This window comes from Lissotriton vulgaris, chromosome 4_1 (assembly GCF_964263255.1).
Source record: "Lissotriton vulgaris chromosome 4_1, aLisVul1.2, whole genome shotgun sequence".
Classification (NCBI taxonomy): domain Eukaryota; kingdom Metazoa; phylum Chordata; class Amphibia; order Caudata; family Salamandridae; genus Lissotriton; species Lissotriton vulgaris.
The window spans coordinates 1361079708-1361101081 of record NC_141691.1 but is presented as its reverse complement, the minus strand read 5'-3'; the positions used below and the strand labels follow the sequence as shown (position 1 = coordinate 1361101081).

At 48.5% G+C, this 21374-nt stretch overlaps 1 protein-coding gene across 1 annotated transcript in view; it reads left to right on the top strand.

Annotated features, from left to right (window-relative positions):
• The window catches only part of SMCHD1 (structural maintenance of chromosomes flexible hinge domain containing 1), a 2274803-nt gene that overhangs the window by 1796760 nt on the left and 456669 nt on the right, over positions 1 to 21374 (top strand). The window contains exons 43-44 of the mRNA XM_086965602.1: positions 15360 to 15445; positions 16088 to 16210. Of these exons, the coding sequence (XP_086821728.1) occupies positions 15360 to 15445; positions 16088 to 16210 (209 nt within the window). The remainder of the gene's footprint in view (positions 1 to 15359; positions 15446 to 16087; positions 16211 to 21374) is intronic.

Sequence of the window (21374 nt, the reverse complement as noted above, 5' to 3'; positions counted from 1 at the left end):
GGGTGCTGCAGATAATCTGCCAAGGTTACTCGCTCCCCTTTCTGTCCTCCCTCCGGCCATGCAACCTCAGTAACCCCGCCTGTCGGAGGATAATTTGGCTCTTCTCCGTCAGGAGGTCACAGCCCTCCTGGCCAAGGGGGCCATCAAGTGCGTTCCTGGTCTGGAGTTTGGGAGTGATTGTTATTCCCACTACTTTCTGGTCCCCAAGAAAAAAGGGGAGGCTTGCGCCCCATCTTGGACCTACGGGACTTCAATCGCTTCCTCCGGAAGGAGAAGTTCAAGATGCTGACCCTGGCTCAGGTTCTGGCTGCCCTGGAGACTGGATGGTAGCGTTGGACTTGCAGGACGCTTTTTTTCACATTCCCGTCCTGCCGGCGCTACCTGCGGTTCACGGTAGGCCAGAGCATTTTCAGTTTGCCGTGCGCCCCTTTGGCCTTACCAGTGCCCCTCGGGAGTTCACGAAGGTGATGGCGGGCGTCGCAACTTATCTGCGCTGGTCGGGGGTGTCAGTCTTCCCCTATCTCAAGGACTGGCTGTTTACGGTGGTCTCGCCCAGCAGTTGTCGCCAACCTCCAGAATACGGCGACCTCTTGCATTTGTTGGGGTTCTCCATCAATGTTCCGAAGTCGCACCTGAGTCCCTCTCAGAAGCTCCCTTTCATTGAAGCAGATCTGGATTCAACGCTGTTTCAGGTTTATCCTCCCAAGCAGCGAGTCCGGGATATTCATGCTATGATTCCGTTCTTTCTGCTCTATCTCTGGTTTCAGTCAGGATGACGCTCCGGCTTCTGGGCCTGATGGCCTCCTGCATCCTGTTGGTGACACATGCCAGGTGGCATATGCGGGCTCTTCAATGGGACCTGAAGCTCCAGTGGGCACAGCATCAGGGCAACCTGTCCGCTCACGTTCAGATATCGGAGGGTGCTGCATGACAGTTGTAGTGGTGGCTCACAAATCGCGATTGGGTCAGTGGCAGATCCCTCTCCCTTCCCCAACCGGAGTACACAGTGGTGACCGATGCGTCCCTCCTGGGATGGGGAAGCCACATGGGAAAGGCAGAAATCAGAGGCCTCTGGTCTCCGGCGGAGTCCGGGTTCCATATCAACCTTCTGGAGCTGCGGGCGATCCGGCTTGCACTGAAGACATTCCTTCTCTCTGTCCGGGAAAGTTTAGTGCAGGTATTCACGGACAACACCACCGCCATGTGGTGTTGCAACAAACAGGGCGGGTGGGGACTTGGACCCTATGTCAGCAGGCTCTGCCCTTCTGGACATGGCTGGAACATCAAGGCGTTACCTTGGTGGTTCAAACACCTGGCGGGTTCTCTGAACGCCAGGGCAGACGTACTCAGCCGCTGGTGCTTGATGGATCACGAATGGCGTCTGCACTCGGACGTGGCCCAAGGTCTCTTTCAGCAGTGGGAAGAGCCTTGGTTAGATCTATTCGCCACCGAAGAGAAAGCGCAATGTCATCAGTTCTACGCATTGGAATTTCCGAGGTGACGCTTGCTCTGAGACGCATTTCGTCACGAGTGGAGCTGTGGTCTGTTGTACGCCTAACCGCCTATACCACTTCTGCCCAGAGTGCTGTAGAAGATCAGGCGCGACCGGGCCCAAGTCTTTCTTGTGTCCCCGTACTGGGCTCGAAGAGTATTATACCCCGAGCTACTCAATATGAGCATCGATGCCCCGATCCGTCTGCCTCTGCAGGAGGATCTTCTGTCACAGCGGCAGGGGACGGCCCTCCACCCGAACCTGTCCAGTCTCCACCTCCATGCGTGGAGATTGAGTGGCGACAGTTGACTGCTTTCAACCTTCCTCCCGAAGTCTGTAATGTTATTCTGTCAGCTGGAGTCCCTCCACTAAAACGGTATATGCCTGCCGATGGAACAGATTTGTGGCATGGTGCACAGCAAAGGCTGTGGATCCACTTTCTGCCCCTCTTTCTGAGGTTCTTCTGTTTCTTCTGTCTTTGGCACAGTAGGGCTCTGCTTTGGGCGCTATCAAAGAATATCTTTCTGCCATTTCTGCCTTCCTGCAGCTTCCATATCAGCCTTCTCTTTTTAAGTCCCCGGTTGTTAACCGTTTCCTCAAGGGCATTACGCACACGTTTCCTCCCGTGCCTTTCGTAATGCCTCAATGGGACTTGAATCTTGCCTTTACTTTACTGATGTGCACTCCCTTTAAGCCTCTTCATAACTGTCCTTTACGTCTTCTTACACTAAAGATGGCTTTCCTGGTAGCTATCACCTCTGCCAGGAGAGTGAGTGAGCTCCAGGCTCTTTCTTCCAAACCTCCTTTCCTTTCTGTTTATCCAGACAAGGTGGTTTTAACCCCTTCCATGCTGATGACGAACCCCAGCCGCCATGCACTACGGTGCTCGTGTGCTGATGACGGCTGGGGTTCGTCACGGCCCGCCCCTGTTGGTGCTATTTACAGCACACCAGGGGAATCGCCGCCGCATCGAAGGGGTTAAGGACCCGTCCTTCTTTCTTCCCAAAGGTTGTCACACCCATCCGCATCGGGCAGACCATCACTTTGCCCACCTTCTTTCCGCCTCAGCATCCTTCCAGGGAAGAGGAGAGGCTCCACCGTCTGGACCCAAAACGTGCACTCGCTTTCTATCTGCAGCGTACACAACAGTTCCGGGTGGATGATCAACTCTATGTTGGCTATGTGGGTGCCAAAAAAGGTTGGGCTGTGCACAAACGAATCATTTCCCGGTGGGTTGTTTTGTGCATCAAAGCATGTTACTCCTTGGCCAAGAAGGAGCCTCCAGTGAGGCTGCGTGCCCATTCGACCAGGGCAACTGCAGCCACTACTGCCTTGGGACGCGGCGTTCCTTTGCAGGACCTTTGTCAGGCAGCTGCTTGGGCCTCGCTGCACACATTTACCAAGCACTACTGCCTTGGCATTCCGGTCCTGAGAGACGGTTTCTTTGGCCGTTCTGTGCTCTGTGACTTTTTGGTGTAATCTTGTCTGCAGACCCACCACCGGGGTTGATATTGCTTGGATATCTAGTCTAAGGTAAGGAATCTATCACTAGCATGTCTCTTTCAGATGCACAAGTTACTACTTTTGTAACGATTGTAGGAGAGTAGGGTCTGCTTCCTATGGTCACCCCCACTTTTTGCTGTGATTTTCTAGTTTTTCAACTTTAGTGTGGCTGTGGGCCTGCTAGTCAGACACACAGCCCAGCTGTTCTCTCTCTAAATTGATACCATGTACTTTAGGTACATACCTATTTGGGAATTGGGTCACCTCTGTGAGCCCCTGTATAGTGTACCATAGGTACCCAGGGCATAGTTGCATCCAAGGCCTACCAGGGGCTGCAGCATGTATTATGCCACCCCTGGCTGGCCATCCAAACTGACATCACAGGCTGATCACTCAGCCTGGGTAAGGTGGTGTAATCACCCCTTACTTAGATATTGTGTATCTATCAACTCCACAGCTTCCCAGTGCCTGGACGCACTTAAACAGGAACACTGATTCAATAATATGCCAAAATCAGATTTTAATTTCTTATTGCTTTAAATTAAAGGAATGGTGCATGCCTCAAGACACGTTTCGGACACGAGACTGTGTCCTTGCTCACTATCTATATCTACCTTATATATAGACACATCTGAAAGAGACACGTTAGTTATAGATTCCTTACCTTAGAATATCTCCAGGCGTCAGACTGGATCCGGAAATGTTTTGCGTAGCAGTATCCATGCGTGTCGGTAGGCGTTGTCCGCGGGTCCGTCGTCGGCATCATGGGCGCCGTGATGACGTCGTCGGAGTACTTAGACGCCGCCTCCGCCGCGCGCTGACGTCCGTTCTTCTTTTTTCCGCGCCACCAAGCGCTGATGCGGAAAAAGTGGTACCCTTAGTCTATTTTTAACTAAACTTTTTCGATCATTTTTTATCTGTTTCGAAGTCTGTACGATTCCGATGGTGCCGGTAGGGATGCCGGGGTTCAAACCCTGCGCTGACTGCGACCGTCTGATGTTGGTTACTGACCCCCATTGCCGGTGTCTTCATTGCCTAGGCCTCGACCACGACGACAAGGCCTGCTCCGACTGTCGAGCCCTGACGTCTAAGCTCGAGTCGCTAGCAGTCCCGCAAGCGACTGGAGCTCCTGCAGTCGGCCCCGTGCCGCTCGAGGTCCCGGTCCGCGAGGAGGTCGAAGGACCGGTTGTGGGGTCGGAGCCACAGACAACACCACCGCCATGTGGTACTGCAACTAACAGGGAGGTGGGGTTGTGGACCCTTTGTCAGGAGGCTTGTTTCCGGTCCAGACAAGGCATGGCTTGGCAGTTAGGGCTGGACTGTTCCCATGAGGTCCACAGACAGCACCACCGCCATGTGGTACTGCAACAAACAGGGCGGGATGGGGTTGTCGACCCTATTTCAGGAGGCTCTGCGCCTCTGGCAGTCACTGAAACACCAAGGCGTCGTCCTGGTGGTTCAACACCTGGCAGGTTCCCTGAACGCCAGGGCGGACAAACTCAGCTGTTGGAGTATGATTGATCACAAATGGCGTCTGACCTCGGACATGGCGCAAGGCCTCTTTCAGCAGTGGGGAGAGCCTTGGTTAGATCTATTCGCCACCGAAGAGAACGCGCAATGTCATCAGTTCTGCACGTTGGCATTTCCAAGGCGGCGCTCGCTCTGAGACGCTTTTCTTCGCAAATGGAGTTGTGGTCTATTGTACGCCTTTCCGCCTATACCACTTCTGCCCATAGTGCTGAAGAAGATCAGGCGCGACCGGGCCCAAGTCATCCTTGTGGCTCCGTAATGGATACGAAGATACTGGTATCCCAAGCTACTCAGCATGTCAGTCGATCCCCCGATTTGTCTGCCTCTTCGTTAGGACCTTCTATCGCAGCAGCAGGGGACGGTCCTCCACCCGAACCTGTCCAGTCTCCACCTATTTACATGCGTGGAGATTGAGCGGCGACAGTTGAGGCCATTTGACTTGCCTGCTGAAGTCTGTGATGTGATTCTGGCAGCCAGGCGTCCCTCCATGAATTCGGTATACGCCTGCCGGTGGAACAAATTTGTGGCATGGTGCACAGCAAAGGCTGTGGATCCACTCTCTGCCCCCCTTTCGGAGGTTCTCCTCTTTCTTCTTTCTCTTGCCCAGCAGGGCTCTGTTCCTTGCACTATCAAAAGCTACCTCACTGCCATTTCAGCCTTCTTGAGGCTTCCTGATCAGTCTTCTCTTTTCAAGTCCCCTGTTGTAAATAGATTCTTGAAAGGCATCACTTACATGTTTCCTCCTGTTCCTTTCGTGATGCCTCAGTCGAACTTGAACCTTGTTCTTACCTATTTAATGTGCGCTCCTTTCGAGCCACTTCACAATTGCCCTCTTCGTCTTCTGACTCTTAAAACTGCATTCCTCGTTGCCATCACCTCTGCCAGGAGAGTAAGTGAGCTCCAGGCTCTATCGTCTGAGCCTCCTTTCCTCTCTGTCCATCAGGACAAGGTTGTCTTGAGGACTCGGCCTTCTTTCCTACACCCAAGGTGGTTACAGCCTTCCATATCGGGCAGTCCATCACCTTGCCCACCTTCTTTCCGCCTCCGCATCCCTCGAAAGAGGAAGAGAGGCTCCACCGTCTGACCCAAAATGTGCGCTCTCCTTCTATCTAGACCGCACACGTTAGTTCCGGGTAGACGACCAGCTCTATGTTGGTTACGTGGGCGCGAAGACTGGACGGGTGGTGCACAAACGGACCATCTCTCGGTGGGTCGTGTTGTGCATCAAGGTCTGTTACTCTTTGGCTAAAAAGGAGCCTCCTGTTGTGCTGAGGGCCCATTCCACTCGGGCCACGGCGGCTACTACTGCTCTGCGCCGGGGAGTCCCCTTGCAGGACATCTGTCAGGCAGCTACATAGGCCTCGCTGCACGCATTCGCAAGACACTACTGCCTGGACAGCCAAGTCCGGAGAGACAGCTTTTTCGGCCGTTCTCTTTCTCCAGGACTTTCTGGTGTGATCTTGGTTCGCAGACCCACCACCGGGTTTGTATTGCTGGGGTATCTATTCTAAGGTAAGGGATCTAACACTAACCTGTTTCTTTCAGATGCACAAGTTACTTACCTTCGGTAACGATATATCTGTAAGAAACAGTAGTTAATGTTAGATTCCTTACAGCCCCACACATCCTCCCTGTTCTGTGAACCGATATCTAGGGTTAAAGTATTTCCCTTTGAGGGCCCTAGTTTCATGGCACCAGTGTCGGTCTCTGGCATGGCTCTGCGTTCCTGGCGCGGAAAGCTATGTACAAGAACTGACGTCAGCGCGCGAGGGCGGCGTCTAAGTTCTCCGACGACGTCATCCCGGCGACGACGGACGCGGAGCTGCAGACGACGCCTACCGACACGCAGAGGTACTGCTACGCAAAACTTGACGTATCCAGTCTGATGCCTAGGGATATTCTAAGGTAAGGAATTTAACTCTAACTACTGTATCTTACAGATATATCGTTACCGAAGGTAAGTAGCTTGTGCGTTGACCCCAATGAGGTGGTGGCTCCTGGGCGGTCACGCGGCCCCACTTTAATTACTTTTTTTACCTGGGGATGTGGTGGTCTCCAGGGCTTCTAACAGCCCGGACAGGGGCGTCTGCACCGTCCATTCCATTTAATATGTAATGCCCTGGGGAAGTGGTGGTTCCCGGGCCTCAGGGAGCCTAGTGTAGGGGGGCTGTGTCGCCCCACTGTCAAATGTAAATTAGGTGGTTCTCCCCGGGGCTCCAAAGAGCCACAGGAGTGGGGACAGCACACCCCCCATCTGTTTCTTTTAATTTTATGCCCCAAAGACCTTGACTACACGGGGCTATACAGTAAACAAGTGCAAAGGGCAACACTTGTTTTTTCAATATATTTTTGCCCAGAATTCACAACTTCGTTGCAAATTACCTATAATTTATTTATTTATTTTTTATGAATTTTTGCTCTGACGGGGTCCCTATGGAACTCCAGCAGTAGAATTGAGATTCAGGGTATTGCTACCCTGTCCCCTATATTTATTTTGATCTTTTTCTGGGGGGAGTCGTATGAAGCCGAGTCCCAAGATGGCTGCCAATACTTCCTGTTTGAAGTGTTGGCAGCCAGTCAGATTTGAAGATGGGGACTTGGAGTGTCCTCGTCTATATCTATACAAATGTGTTTTTCTTTTAATATCTCGGAAACAAGCTCCCTTTATGCCAAATTTTGTGTAAATCCGTCCAGCTGTTCAGGTTGTAGTCATGTCTAACATTCCAATGGGAATTAGCATGGGAAATGCACTTTTTTGTTGATCACCCCTTTTTCTCAGCCCCTGCTTGGCAGATCACCCCGAACCTTTTAATGCACAAGATCCAACTCGACACTTTTTTGAGAGATTCGTCAAACAGTGCCAAAGATAGAGGCAAGTCAAAAAAACGCTTATCCTATGGAAACTACTAGATAACTATAACTACCTACTGGCGATTGGCAGTAGGTAGTGTGGGTGTATGTAGATTTCCACTGAAAAAACTAGAAGGCATGGCTAAAAGAACGTTATAGTTAAAAATGTCAATATGCTGTTTCGAACAGATAAAACCACTGACATTCACCAGTTATATTTATCTCAAGGAACTTTAACTTGTACCCTAAAGTAACTATAACTCGCACCCCCAACATGAACAGTGTTTTAATCTATGATATAATTTCAGATGTTGCAGTGATGTTATCAGTGATGCCAGGGCTTTTTGTTTTTTTTAAAAAGAGGATGAGTTGCTCGGATGCCCACTCCAAGCCACTTCGGGCTCCTGGGACCCCACCCCCCAGGGCAAAACGAAATTTGTAAACAAGAAGGGGACACGTGGCCCCCGCCACGAGCCAGAAGGGTCTCGGGGACCCTATGCTCTGGAGCCTTTAAGAGGAGTGGGGTGCACTGCCCTCTTCCCCCGAGCCAATAGTGGCCCTGGATATCACATCCCCTCTGTGATGTGGTAGCAGCCAATCTGATCTCCCTATGAGATCCTTTAGCCCCGGGATCATCAGAGGCATGAAATAGACACATTTCTTTAGTTTGATTGCTCAAAACCACTGAACTAATTTACACCAACTCACAAAAATCACTCTTTCTTGCCCAAGATCTAGCTCTCTGACACATTTGGTTTAAATCCGATCAATGGTTTTGTAGTAGCTGTGTCTAAAGTTCCCATGGATAAATGAATGTAGAAATTTGAAAAACTTGTTTTGGGACTATTCACCTTCACATACACCTCTAATCCCCCCTTTTCAGCCCCTGCTTGACAGAACTCCCCAAAACGTTCCAGTGAAGAGCTGAGGTGAATTTCCTTTTTTTTTCTTTTTGCAAGTTTAATGAACATTCATCAAATGGCACCAAAGATATAAGCAAACTAAATAATGCATTTCCTATGGAAACACAATCCCAGCTATAATTGCCGAGTGGTGACCTCCACTGAGTTTATATGTGTGTATATATTTATATATATATTTACACACATACATACATACATACACATATAGATAGAGAGGTAGATATATTATGAGAGAGACGGATCTGAGAGTATTTTTCCAATTCATTATTTGGGGGTTTTGTAAGTTACTTGATTGATCTTTTTTCAAACATAACATGAAAAATGCATTCAAGTTTGCTCATCAAAGAACGCAACAGTGAGCACATCTGAATGTCAGGTGATACATGGGGTGAGGGATCGCACAACCACAATACACACATTTACCTTAGGAGTAACATAAATACTACCTGTGTTTTGAGCTCCAGTAAGCATGTGTTCGAAGCATGTGGGCTGCTGAATTCATATCTGTGCATAGATCGCCGCCTAGTGTTGGGTCCGGATGATTGCACATTGTTGTCCTGGAAGAGTTTTGGAAGTATCACAAGATAGCTCCTCCTCTGGACTACAGTGCGCATGGGCATCCTCTCCATCCTCAGATTGTTTTTTTCCGCCATTGGGTTCGGATGTACTTTCGTTACTCGGAGTTCGGAAATAGCTTATAACTTTCTAAAGGCCAAAAGGCCTTTGGGGAGTCTGTATTGTATCTTCGATCAGTACCAACAACTTATTCCTGTTCTTTCTGCTCAGGACGTCGAATCGGGCCGCGTGGCCTTCTCGACACCAGGGCCAATCGTCGATGGAACGAAGTCCTTTCAAGCGATGCCCCAACTGTAACTCTAAATACCCACACATTGATAAACACCCAGTCTGTAATAAGTGTTTATCTCCTGAACACAACAAAGCCGACTGCTTAGCTTGTGCTCAATTTCGGTCAAAAAAGACTCTTCGGGTTCGACGTGCGGCGAGGCAGACGATGCAGAGGTCAGCGCCTGAGCCAGAGAACATCTTTGAAGACGACGAAGAGATCGTCGAGCCTGAAGACTCGGATCAGCAGTCGGAGCAGGGGTCTGAACACGACTCCAACTACTAAGTCGATGACGAGGAAGATATCATCGAGGTAGGGGACGACGAACCAGGCATAGGAGCCGTCGAGGACGACTCCGGCGAGGACACTGGGCCGACCGTGAGTACGGAGCCCATATATTCGCAGGTTCAGATCCAGAGGCTCAGGTCGAGGCATCGCCGGAAGGCCTTAGCCAAGATCAAAACGCCAATTCTATAGCCCCACGGTTAAGCCCGGCTAAGAATATAATACAAGAGCCATCGGTGCGACATTACCAAACTTTGGAAAAATCGAAACCGAAAGTGATAGCAACCAAACAAAAACCGAAACTGATCGACATCCCATTCTTCGGACCGAAAATGGCGGATCCGTCGAAGCCGACCAAACAAAAACAGGTCGTCGACCCGTCGAGGTCGCATGCAAAGGTTGTCGAGGCCAGAGCCACCACTCCTATGTCCGCGATTAAGCTGAAGCAACACAAAGAAAGGACTCGAACGGACAACGGTTGTCGATCCCAAACTACGAGTCAAACAACCAAAGCAAGTGCACACAAAGACACTTAAGCCAAAATCAAGACTCGAGCCGAAGGGCTCCGTCGAACCGAGGGAACAAAACATCGCTCTGAAGCAGCAAGCTCGAAGTCTACACCGGGACAAAGGATGGTTATCGAACAACCAAAAACAGTCGGATCGGTTTCCACGGCTCCAAAAAAGATCATACAGTCTACTAAAACGGTCCAACAACCAAAGTCTCTCGGACCGATAAAATTGGGACTTCCTCCGCACGTCAAGCCGAGGATGGTCGAACAAGATAGCGGATTCCAACCAACCCAGCCAAAAAGGCCAAGATTGGGGGAAAGAGCTACAGTACCTGAAGAACAGGATCCGTTAGCTGAAGAACAGTCCAAACTGTATCTCGACCCCGATACTGGGAAGGTTACCCTATTAAAAAGGAAAATCAGGCCTGAAACTAACGTTGAGTCCTACAAAATACCTCTAAAGAGGAAAAGAGACACCTCAACATCTCCAGTTCTCTTTGAAACTATCACACCATATGTGCAGGAGACTTATATGTACTCGTCCACACGCACAGATGACTATGGGGAGTATGAGGACAATGACCAGTATAATTATCCGACGGATAATGACCAGGACACACAAACTCAGCCATGGACTGACCCTGTGGATCCTGGAGACTCTCAAACAATTCCTGACAATCCTGCATACCCTGTTAAAACATCGCCTACAGAGGACACAGCTGCCTTCAACGCACTAATAGAAAGGGCAGCATATAATCACCATGTGGAGATGCATGCAGATCCCATTGATGAAGACTTCCTCTTTGACACTTTCAGCAGCTCCGAGAAAAACGTCAAAACATTGCCAATGCTAAAAACGGGTGCTTAAACATGCAGGGGATATATTTAAAGACACAACCAGGGAGCGGGTCATTAACCCTAGGATAGAGAGAAAATACAGGCCAGCTCCGGTTGACCCTACATACATTAAGGGACAACTGCCTGTGAACTCTTTAGTCGTCTCCAATGCACGTAAACGTGCTAATTCTCAAACCTCTGGCTAAGCTCCACCTCCAGACAAAGAGTCCAAAATTCTGGAGGCCTCAGGCAAAAGGGTGGCTGCTCAAGCAGCTAACATATGGAGAATTGCAAACATGCAAGCCCTGTTAGCCAGATATGACAGGGCGCACTATGACACACTGGAGCAAATCTTCCAACATCTACCAGACCTTTATAAGGAACAGGCAGAATTCCTGATACAAGAAGGAAAGCTCATATCTAACGCATCCATCAAATGTGCCTTAGATGCAGCAGACACAGCAGCCAGGGCTATCAACACCAGTGTCATGCTCAGAAGGCATGTGTGGCTACGCATCTCTGGGTTTAAAAATGAAGTTTAAACCACTTTACTTAATCAACCTGTTAACCCTGACTATTTATTTGGTCCTGATGTGGACACAATACTGGACAAAATGAAAAAGGACACCGAGACGGCAAAGTCTATGGGTGCCTTGCAGTCACAGCAATATAGAGGCGGTTCCTTTCGTCGCTCCGGCAACAGAGGAGCTGTTGGAGGAGCCTCAACACAGCAAACCTCTTACAATAAAGGCAACACGCAAAACACCTACAACAAGAACAGTAGAGGTGGATACCGTGGCAATAACACAAAGGGTAGATGACGAAGAAATAACAGCTCCAGATCCTCCACCAACACCAAACAGTGACTTCTTGTCACTTCCCCCAGACCATTTAACACCGGTCGGGGGAAGACTACAGCAGTTCCTGCCAGTCTGGAAAAACATAACTACAGACAGGTGGGTGAGGCAAATTATACAGCATGGCTATTGCCTAGAGTTAATCTCCACACCGCCCAACGTACCCCCAAGACAACGTTCTATGTCCGCAGAACACCTACACTTATTGCAGCAGGAAGTCATCAGCATGCTACAAAAGGGGGCCATAGAACTAGTACCCTTAGAACACCAAGGCACAGGGGTGTACTCTCTGTACTTTCTAATCCCCAAAAAGGACGGGGGTCTCAGACCAATTTTAGACCTCAGGCCCCTAAACCAATACATCTTATCAGAGCATTTCCACATGATCACTCTGCAGCAGGTGTTGCCACTGTTGCGTCAAGGAGACTTCCTCGCAACATTGGACCTCAAAGACACATATTTCCATATACCTATACACCTGGTACACAGGAAATATCTCAGATTTACACTTCTAAACCAGCACTACCAATTCAAAGTCCTCCCTTTTGGGGGTGACAACAGCCCCAAGGGTGTTCACCAAGTGCCTAGCGACAGTAGCTGCACACCTCAGAAGACAGCATATACATGTCTATCCATATCTGGATGACTGGCAAGCACAGTCAGCCCAGCAATGTGCCAGCCACATGTCGCGCACTATTCACCTCCTGCACAGTCTATGTTTCTCGCTGAACTACAACAAATCCCATCTCCAGCCTGCCCACGTGCAGCAGTATCTGGGAGCACCAATAGACACTCTGGCAGCAAAAGCACAACCAAATCCTGCCAGGATACACAGCATCCAAACGCTCATCCAGAAGTTCAAGCCACAACACTCACTCCCAGCCCGAGTGTTTATGCAACTAATAGGCATGATGGCCTCGTGCATCTTCATAGTCCCTCATGCAAAACTTTGCATGCGTCCGATGCAGGAGTGCCTAGCACGGCAGTGGAACCAGGCTCGGGGACAATTAAACGACCTAGTGTTGGTGACCAGTCGTGCATACAACTCTCTGCATTGGTGGAAACCACAAAACCTTTGCAAGCGCCGACTGTTCCAGGAGCCTGCACCACAAATTGTGCTAACAACGGACGCATCCCTGATAGGGTGGGGAGCCCATGTTCTCCACCACACAGTACAGGGCCTATGGACCACGCAGCAGAAGAAACTGCACATCAACATGCTAGAGCTGATGGCAATTTTTATGGCAATCAAAGCTTTCAAAGTACATCTCTGCAACAAAACCGTGTTGATCCGGACGGACAACATGACCGCAATGTACTACCTACAGAAACAGGGAGGAACACGCTCTCCACAGCTGTCGCATCTGGCACAAAAAGTGTGGAAGTGGGCCATCCAGAGAAAAAAATTTCTCATGGCGGAACACCTCCCAGGCAAGGACAATCAGATCGCAGATCTGCTCAGCAGACACAGCCAGCAAGTGCATGAGTGAGAGATTCACCCCTCAGTGCTTTAACCATACTTCCAACAGTGGGGACAGCCAGAAATAAACCTGTTCGCCACAAAAGAAAACGCAAAATGCCGGTCCTTCGCCGCAAGGTTCCCGCAGTCTCAGGGCAATGCGATATGGATGAACTGGTCAGGCAAATTTGCATATGCTTTTCCACCAGCACCGTTGATACCGCTGGTGGCACGCAAATTGCGCCAGCATTCCATGACGCTAATCCTAGTTGCTCCAACATGGGCAAGGCAACCGTGGTACACCACATTCCTAGAACTTTCCGTGGTGCCCCATCAAAGACTACGTCTAACACCCAGCCTCTTAACGCAGAGCCATGGAGACATTCAGCACCCAGATCCGCAGCAGTTGAACCTTGCAATCTGGCTCCTGAGGTCCTAGAGTTCAGCTACCTCAACTTACCTCCTGACTGCATGAACATTATCAGGGAAGCAAGAAAGACTACAACAAGAGCATGCTATGCGTCAAAGTGGAAACGTTTTGTCATTTATTGTAACAACAACGACGTAAACCCACTAGACGCGTCCATTCAAAATATCATATGCTATCTTTTGCACTTACACCGCTGCAATCTAGCCTATACGTCCATACGGATACACTTAGCAGCCATAGCCGCTTACCTTCAGAACAGGCAGCACCTTTCATTGTTCAGAGTGCCTGCAATTAAGGCATTCATGGAGGGCCTCAAACAAGTGATTCCCCCAAGACACCCACCTTCACCTGTCTGGAACCTAAATGTTGTTTTAACTAGACTAATGGGACCACCTTTTGAGCCATTACACTCCTGTGAGATACAATTTTTAACATGGAAGGTGGCTTTTCTCGTAGCCATTACTTCGCTTAGAAGAGTTAGCGAGCTGCAAGCCCTAACTATTCAAGAGCCATTCATTCAAATTCACGCAAATAGGGTCGTGCTTCGGACAAACCCTAAATTCAAGTGGTATCCCACTTCCATATCAATCAAACAATAGAACTGCCAGTGTTCTTCCCAAATCCACAGTCAGTACCTGAAAGAGCCCTGCACACACTGGATGTTAAAAGAGCTCTCCTATATTACATAGACAGGACAAAAGATTTCAGTAAGACAAAACAGTTGTTCGTTGCCTTTTCACCACAGCACAAAGGTAACCCTATTTCAAAAAATGGTTTAGCTAGATGGATAGTTAAATGCATCCAAATATGTTACATTAAAGCTAAACGTACTTTAACAGTGCCCCCAAGAGCGCATTCCACACGCAAAATGGGAGCATCCATGGCTTTCCTAGGGAACATTCCTCTAGAGGAAATATGTAGAGCAGCCACATGGACAACCATACATACATTTACCAAACACTACTGCGTAGATGTACACTCCAAGCAGCTGTAGGACAGGCTGTTCTCAAAACTCTTTTTCAGACTGCTGTAGCTGGCACAGGTAGCCTCCGCTAAGGGAGAGACTGCTATACATTCTATGCACAGATATGAATTCAGCAGCCCACATGCCTCGAACGGAATATGCTACTTACCAGTATGCATCTGTTCTTGGCATGTAGGGCTGCTGACATTCATATCGCCCTCCCTCCTCCCCGGTGCCTGTCGCAGCTTTAGCATTCTTTCTTACTCTTCTTTCTTGCATGGACATCTCTTACTGTATCACACTTCTTCTCTGCCACAATGGCGAAAAACAATCTGAGGATGGAGAGGATGCCCATGCGCACTGTAGTCCAGAGGAGGAGCCACCTATCTCGTGATACTTCGAAAACTCTTCCAGGACAACAATGTGCAATCATCCGGACCCAACACTAGGCGGCGATCTATGCACAGATATGAATGTCAGCAGCCTTAGATGCCAAGAACAGATGCATACTGGTAAATAGCATATTCCTTTTTGTGTTATATACATGTTACGTATGATGGCTAGATGGTTCAGTGACCTTAATGCTTGTCACTTCTCTGGAATACTGGATTTATGTTCTTCCTTTGTAAAGCGCTCTGATATCCTTCGAGATCTTGTTCGCGCTATATAAAACTTTATAAATAAATAAATTGTTCTTTTCCCAAAATGTACTCCCCCTTTTCTAAATACTGGGTACTCTACAGAGCATTTAAATAATTCAATGCCTCTGTTAATTCTGAAATTTGACTGCATTGTGACCCAGAGTAATTACCTGTATCTGAGATTACTTCAATCTTTCCACCTATCACATTTTTGCTTTTCTCTTATTTTTCAGGCCAAGTTGTAGAAGCAAAAGCAAGGGAGTCCACTCTAAGAAATGAACTTAAAAAACATAAACTTGAATTACCAGAAGAAAACAGGGTATGCTGGCATCACTTGCTTATCACATTGTTGCATCCAAAGTAATATCTATAGATTTCCATGGATGATAAATGTTGAAAGTAGTTACAATCTTTTAGCTGTGTTGACCAGCTTTATGTAATAACTCACCCAATTATTATATAATTTCCTTAATTCCACTGTTAAGAATAGACATCATTTAAGGGGCTGTACATGGTGTTTTAGTGGAAGTGATCAGTATTAGATTAATGCTCACTTAATCAAATCCTTTGCTAACATGGGTAATGTGTAGTGATGTGCAAGCAGTAGTGATTCATGTTGAATCTTGGCAGTGGAACTATGTATGTTAAAGTACTCCAGTTTAGGTTAACCTTACCGCTAATTCATACATTTTGTTAGATGTATAATCCCTATATGAACACGCAGAATTCTGGGGCTTGGAGAAATGCACAGAAGCATTACATTTCCTTTTAAATTTCGTTCTGATCTCTTCTTAGCTGTAAAACCAATACAAAGGTTTTTACAAGAGTGAGAACATTTCTAGTGGAGCAAAATGTGTGTAGCATGGTGCTACAATCTAGTTATTTGTATGAAGATGCAAGTAATATGTTTTTAAATTTTCTACCCTTTCCTCTTAATTGTGTTTTGAAACTTATTCCACAGTTGCAGTACATAGAATCCATCTTAAAACAAAAAATGGCAGATCAGGAAACAATGATTAAACAGCCAAGAAGAATGTGCACTCTTGGCAATTACCCTAAAAGGAATAAAGATATTTTGGGCAAGGTATGTGTTTTCAACATTACAGCAGTATGTTTTAGTTTAACTTTATTTAAGTTTCCCTTAAGTTTCATCGTTTATAAGATGTAGACCTAGTATGTTTTGCTACTAATCATTATAAATGGAGGGCCAGACTAACCAAGTATGAGGATGCTGGTTTCTATTCTTTGTTTGTTGTATAACCCCAAATAAGCAGTGTTCCAAGTGGCTACCGAAATGGTAGCATTATAAGGATTATACCTGTGTTCTGAGAGTAGATGATATGTTGTCCCCTAGTATATAACAAACCCACCCTTGGGCCTCTATCCCAGGCATCCTTCAGTCATTGATAATATGGAGCCGATGGTAGCAATCTCATGATCTGCCTGTTGTCCATAAGGAAGCCTCTTTTCACAAATGGAAATGAGACTCTTTCTGAAAGTGAGAAACAGAATAAAATACAGCACAGGTCAGTTCACAGATCTCTTAACAAATTGGTTTTGTTGCTGTACTATGCGATTGTGATGATGGATATTACTAAACGGCACGTTCCTTCGCTCTAGTGATAGGGCCTAGGCACAGACTGAATCCATAAGACTGTGCCAGGCTTTCAGAGACTATCACTACTTGGTTTCTGGTTAACACTATTTCGGTGGAAGCTCCAACTGACACCTGAAGCCAGGCCCTTATATCCCACTTCCCTAAATCGGTATTCTTTTTGTCCATTCTACCACAACTTTTCTGGAAGTCTTTAACTCTCAAACGTATTCTATGTTTTTGTTTTTTTAGCTCTCTTAAATTATTCTATAGAGGTTGCATGTGGTACCTGAGGCTCAGTCACAACACCTGTGTCTGTGCTTCATGCAAAGCATTTTGGGAGCAACTGATCAGGGTTTTGACTCCTGTCCAGAAGCAGGACAAGGGGAGCCATTCTCATTCTCTTGACCTAGGTTTCACACTGACGTCCCTGCAAACAAAATAAAAAACTTTTTTCAAGTCAGTTTTCTTCATTGAAGCCTTGGACGAAGCACTGTCAGTCTCCACCAAAAAGTAATACAGAGTGTCGGCATTAGATTTATTAAAGGTGTTGCCAATCTCAGCATTTCATTTAAACCCCCTTCATTATGCAGACCCAGATGAAAGACCGCTGGCCCAGCTGTAATGTACATTGCTATAGGCTTGGATCAAACTAGTCCCATAGACCATGGGTACTCACAAACTTTCTCTCGGGGCCAAATTTACAGTGTGGTTTGTGTCCGAGGGCCGCACCGGTGGGGCGGGGTCAGTGGGGGAGGGGGCGGAGCTAGAGCAACAACAAAAAACTGTGACCATGAGGTTGAACACAGGTCTCTGCAGCAGACGCCTTCGTCCACTGAGCTACCAGACCCGGCATACGCACCTCTCTCTCTCTCTCTCTCTCTCTCTCTCTCTCTCTCTCTCTCTCTCTCTCTCTCTCTCTCTCTCTCTCTCTCTCTCTCTCTCTCCTCTCTCCCTCTCTCCCTCTCTCCCTCTCTCCCTCTCTCCCTCTCCCCCTCTCCCCCTCTCCCCCTCTCCCTCTCCATCCCTCTCCCTCTCCATCCCTCTCCCTCTCTCTCTCCATCCCTCTCCCTCTCTCTCCATCCCTCTCCCTCTCTCTCCATCCCTCTCCCTCTCTCTCCATCCCTCTCCCTCTCTCTCCATCCCTCTCCCTCTCTCTCCATCCCTCTCCCTCTCTCTCTATCTCTCTCTCCATCCCTCTATCTCCCTCTCTCTCCATCCCTCTCCCTCCCGGGTCTCCCTCTCCCTCTCCCCCTCTCCCTCCCGGGTCTCCCTCTCCCTCTCCCCCTCTCCCTCCCGGGTCTCCCTCTCCCTCTCCCCCTCTCGCTCCCGGGTCTCCCTCTCCCTCTCCCCCTCTCCCTCCCGGGTCTCCCTCTGTCTCACTCACTCTGACTGTATCACTCCCTCTCCCTCTCTCCTTCCCTCTACCATACCCTCACTCCCCTTCCCCCTATTCCCTCTACCTCCCTCCCTCTCTCCCCTCACTCCCCTTCCCTCACTCCCCTTCCCTTCCCTCACTCCCCTTCCCTCACTCCCCTTCCCTCACTCCCCTTCCCTCACTCCCCTTCCCTCAGTCCCCTTCCCTCACTCCCCTTCCCTCCCTCCCCTTCCCTCACTCCATCACTCCCCTTTCTCTCACTCCATCTCCCTCACTCCATCTCCCTCGATCGCCCTCCTCCCTTTCTCTGTCTCCCTTTCCCTCCCTCCCTCTGTCTCTGTCCCTCTACCTCCCTCTGTCACCCTCTGTTATCTCACCCTGCCTGTGTGTCACGGGCTGAGACAGCTTCCCCAGTGCACACAGACACACAGTCCCCACCCGAGCACTTCACAGCACTTCACCGGTCATACTAACTCTGCCTTGTCCATGTTCACTCTGGCACTGAGATACCCCTTCTGGGGTGATTCAAGTGCCCTACAGCTTAAATGAACATAACATATCCACCTCTTGATCTTTAGTGACATTGAATGGCGTGGTTTGGGGCATATCATCTTGAAGGCCCACCACCATCAGTGGTTGTTTTGTTTTTCTGATCAAAGCAGCATTTCTAAAGCAATAGCACACTGGGTTCTTTATTCTGGACTGCCCAACTTAATTCAATAGCTTTATCTGTGCATTATAATGATTTGGTTATATGATTTGGTTATGTCACGTTGTTGAGACTACATTTTACCTCTTACTGCTGCTTTCCTTCATTCTCCCTAGGGTAGTTATGAAGAGAATAATTCGAAAGGCAGTCCACATTGTCATTGCTTAGCTGTGTAGCTCAGTGAGTTAAGCTCTCCCTGCTAACACGTGCTGTGGACTACAGGTCACTGGGCCTAATATCGTCGCTCTGAAGTCCACGCATAGATTACCTTTTATTAACAACGCAAGGAAGGAAAGGGAAAACTGTGTTAACAGGCGATATGAAGTGTGGGGATTGTGTGTGAGCATGACTGGTGATGACAGTAGAAATAAATTAATAACCCTGCCTTCTGCAGCAAGAGGAATAATACGTTGATATACTATATTTTGGGGGAAATAACTTTTAGGTTTTGATCGTATGGCATTATTTTTAAATATCCACCTCTACTTGACATCCTTATTTTTCTAATGTGTCTTGAGGTGTAGGCCTCTGAGTCTGTGGCTGCACTGCAGAGGACTGCATCAGTCCCATGTTCTGTTATGTATTATGGAGGAGAGAGCAATGCAGATAGGACGCAGGCCTCTTCGTGGTTAGGATACCCTTCCCTCACTCCATCTCCCTCGGTCGCCCTCCTCCCTTTCTCTGTCTCCATTTCTCAGTCTCCCTTTCCCTCCCTCTCCCTCTGTCACGGGCTGAGACAGCTTCCCCAGCGCGCACAGACACGCAGCCCCCACCCGAGCACTTAACAGCATTTCACAGGTCTTCAAAAAGACCCTTTGCATGTGAATTCTCCTCCTCTTAGCGCCCCTGCAGCTGCACTCTGGCTTCGCTCGATTGAATCGGCGGGCCCCCACAGAGCAGCAGAGTGTTTGCAGACACTCTTTCAAAACAGGGTAGGATGCCTCATGGTCCGCGGGCCGCCACGGAAGGCTTGCCGGGCTGCCACCGGCCCGCGGGCCGTACTATGAGTACCCGTGCCATAGACCCTCTCTGTGATTCATCAGACCATGTCCTTGAGCCTCCATTTCTTTTGGACCAGAGTTGTCACTGCTGCTCTTTGATGCTGGTTCTTTCTTCTACATGTCCAATTTTTTCTTCAGCCAGCTCTGTGTGTGCCTAGGCTATGAGGACTGTATAGGGCACAGGACATGTATTTTGTGGTACTGGGTCCTGTTTCATCTTTTCATCTCCATGGCCCCCCAATATAACCCTTAACTGGATAAAGAAAAGAGCAGAGGATTTCTATTATGATGAGGCGTCCAGGGACATGACTGCTCCTAGATCAGTAATTGCAAGAAAGGTGCTCTAAGACACTGCAGTTCCCTAAGCCTTACCATGTCCAGTGAGGGAGGTGATGACTCAGGAGCCCACAACTTACTTCTGCCCTTCGGAATGTGACAGTGGATTGTTGATTTCTCCTCAACATACCATCGGGATGGTTACTTTCCCAAAATGTGATCTTAAGGGCTACTTGCCTACTTCAATGGAATAACATTCTCCAGTGAGTGTGAAAAGACTACCTTTTTAATTGTAATTTTGGCTCAGTCTGAATAGTCACTGGAAATAGTTACATTTTAACAGAGCCCAACTAAACACGTTTTCTGATAGGGACTTCTAGCTGCCGAGATTCCTTACCTTGGAATTATCCTCATGCGTCAGACTGAATCCGGAAGGTTTTTGTGAGCAGTACTACTGTGCTCCGGTAGGTGGCATCATTTGGCTCCGCATGGCGCCGTCTGCGCCGGAAGGCATGTTCATGGTGCCTAACAGTAAGAAGTCAAAAAGGTGTTCAACCGCGCCTCATCCGTCGAAGCCATCCAACGAGATGAGGGAGCGTCGTCATTCAAGGTCTGGCTCCACTAACGAGCCTGCACTTGAGCCAGCTCCATGCCTCCTCGAGTTCCTGGGAGCAATACCGACCCAGCTTTGCGAGTTCTATGAGGCCATGCTCCTCCAATTTAGGTAAAAAGAACAATTGATGGACAGAATGCAGAACAATGTCATACATTCTCCCCAGTACAGAGATCTAGGCCTAAATCCATCTTTTTTTGCTCACCATGCCATTCCTGTTTGCACCCAGCCATATACAAATCAGTCTTAACCCTGCACCCAATGGGAACAGTCCAGCCCGAACTGCCAGGCCAGGTCCTCCCTGGACTGGAAACAAGCATCCTAGGACCAGTTTTGGGCTTTCAGCCCTCATCAGCCATAATAGCTTGACTACAGTGGCATGGAGAGCACAGGACCCACGTCTGGGCATACCCGTCCCACTCGGGGTAACAAATGCAAAAAGAAGAATTGATGGACAGAATGCAGAACAATGTCATACATTCACCCCAGTACAGAGATCTGAGCCTAAACCCATAATTTTTTTGCTCACTCACCATGTTATTCCAATTTGGACCCAGCCGTATGCAAATCAGTCTTGACCCCGCGCCCAATGGGAACCGTCCAGCCCGAACTGCCAGGCCCGGTTCTCCCTGGACTGGAAACAAGCATCCTAGGACCGGTTTCGGGCTTTCCACCCT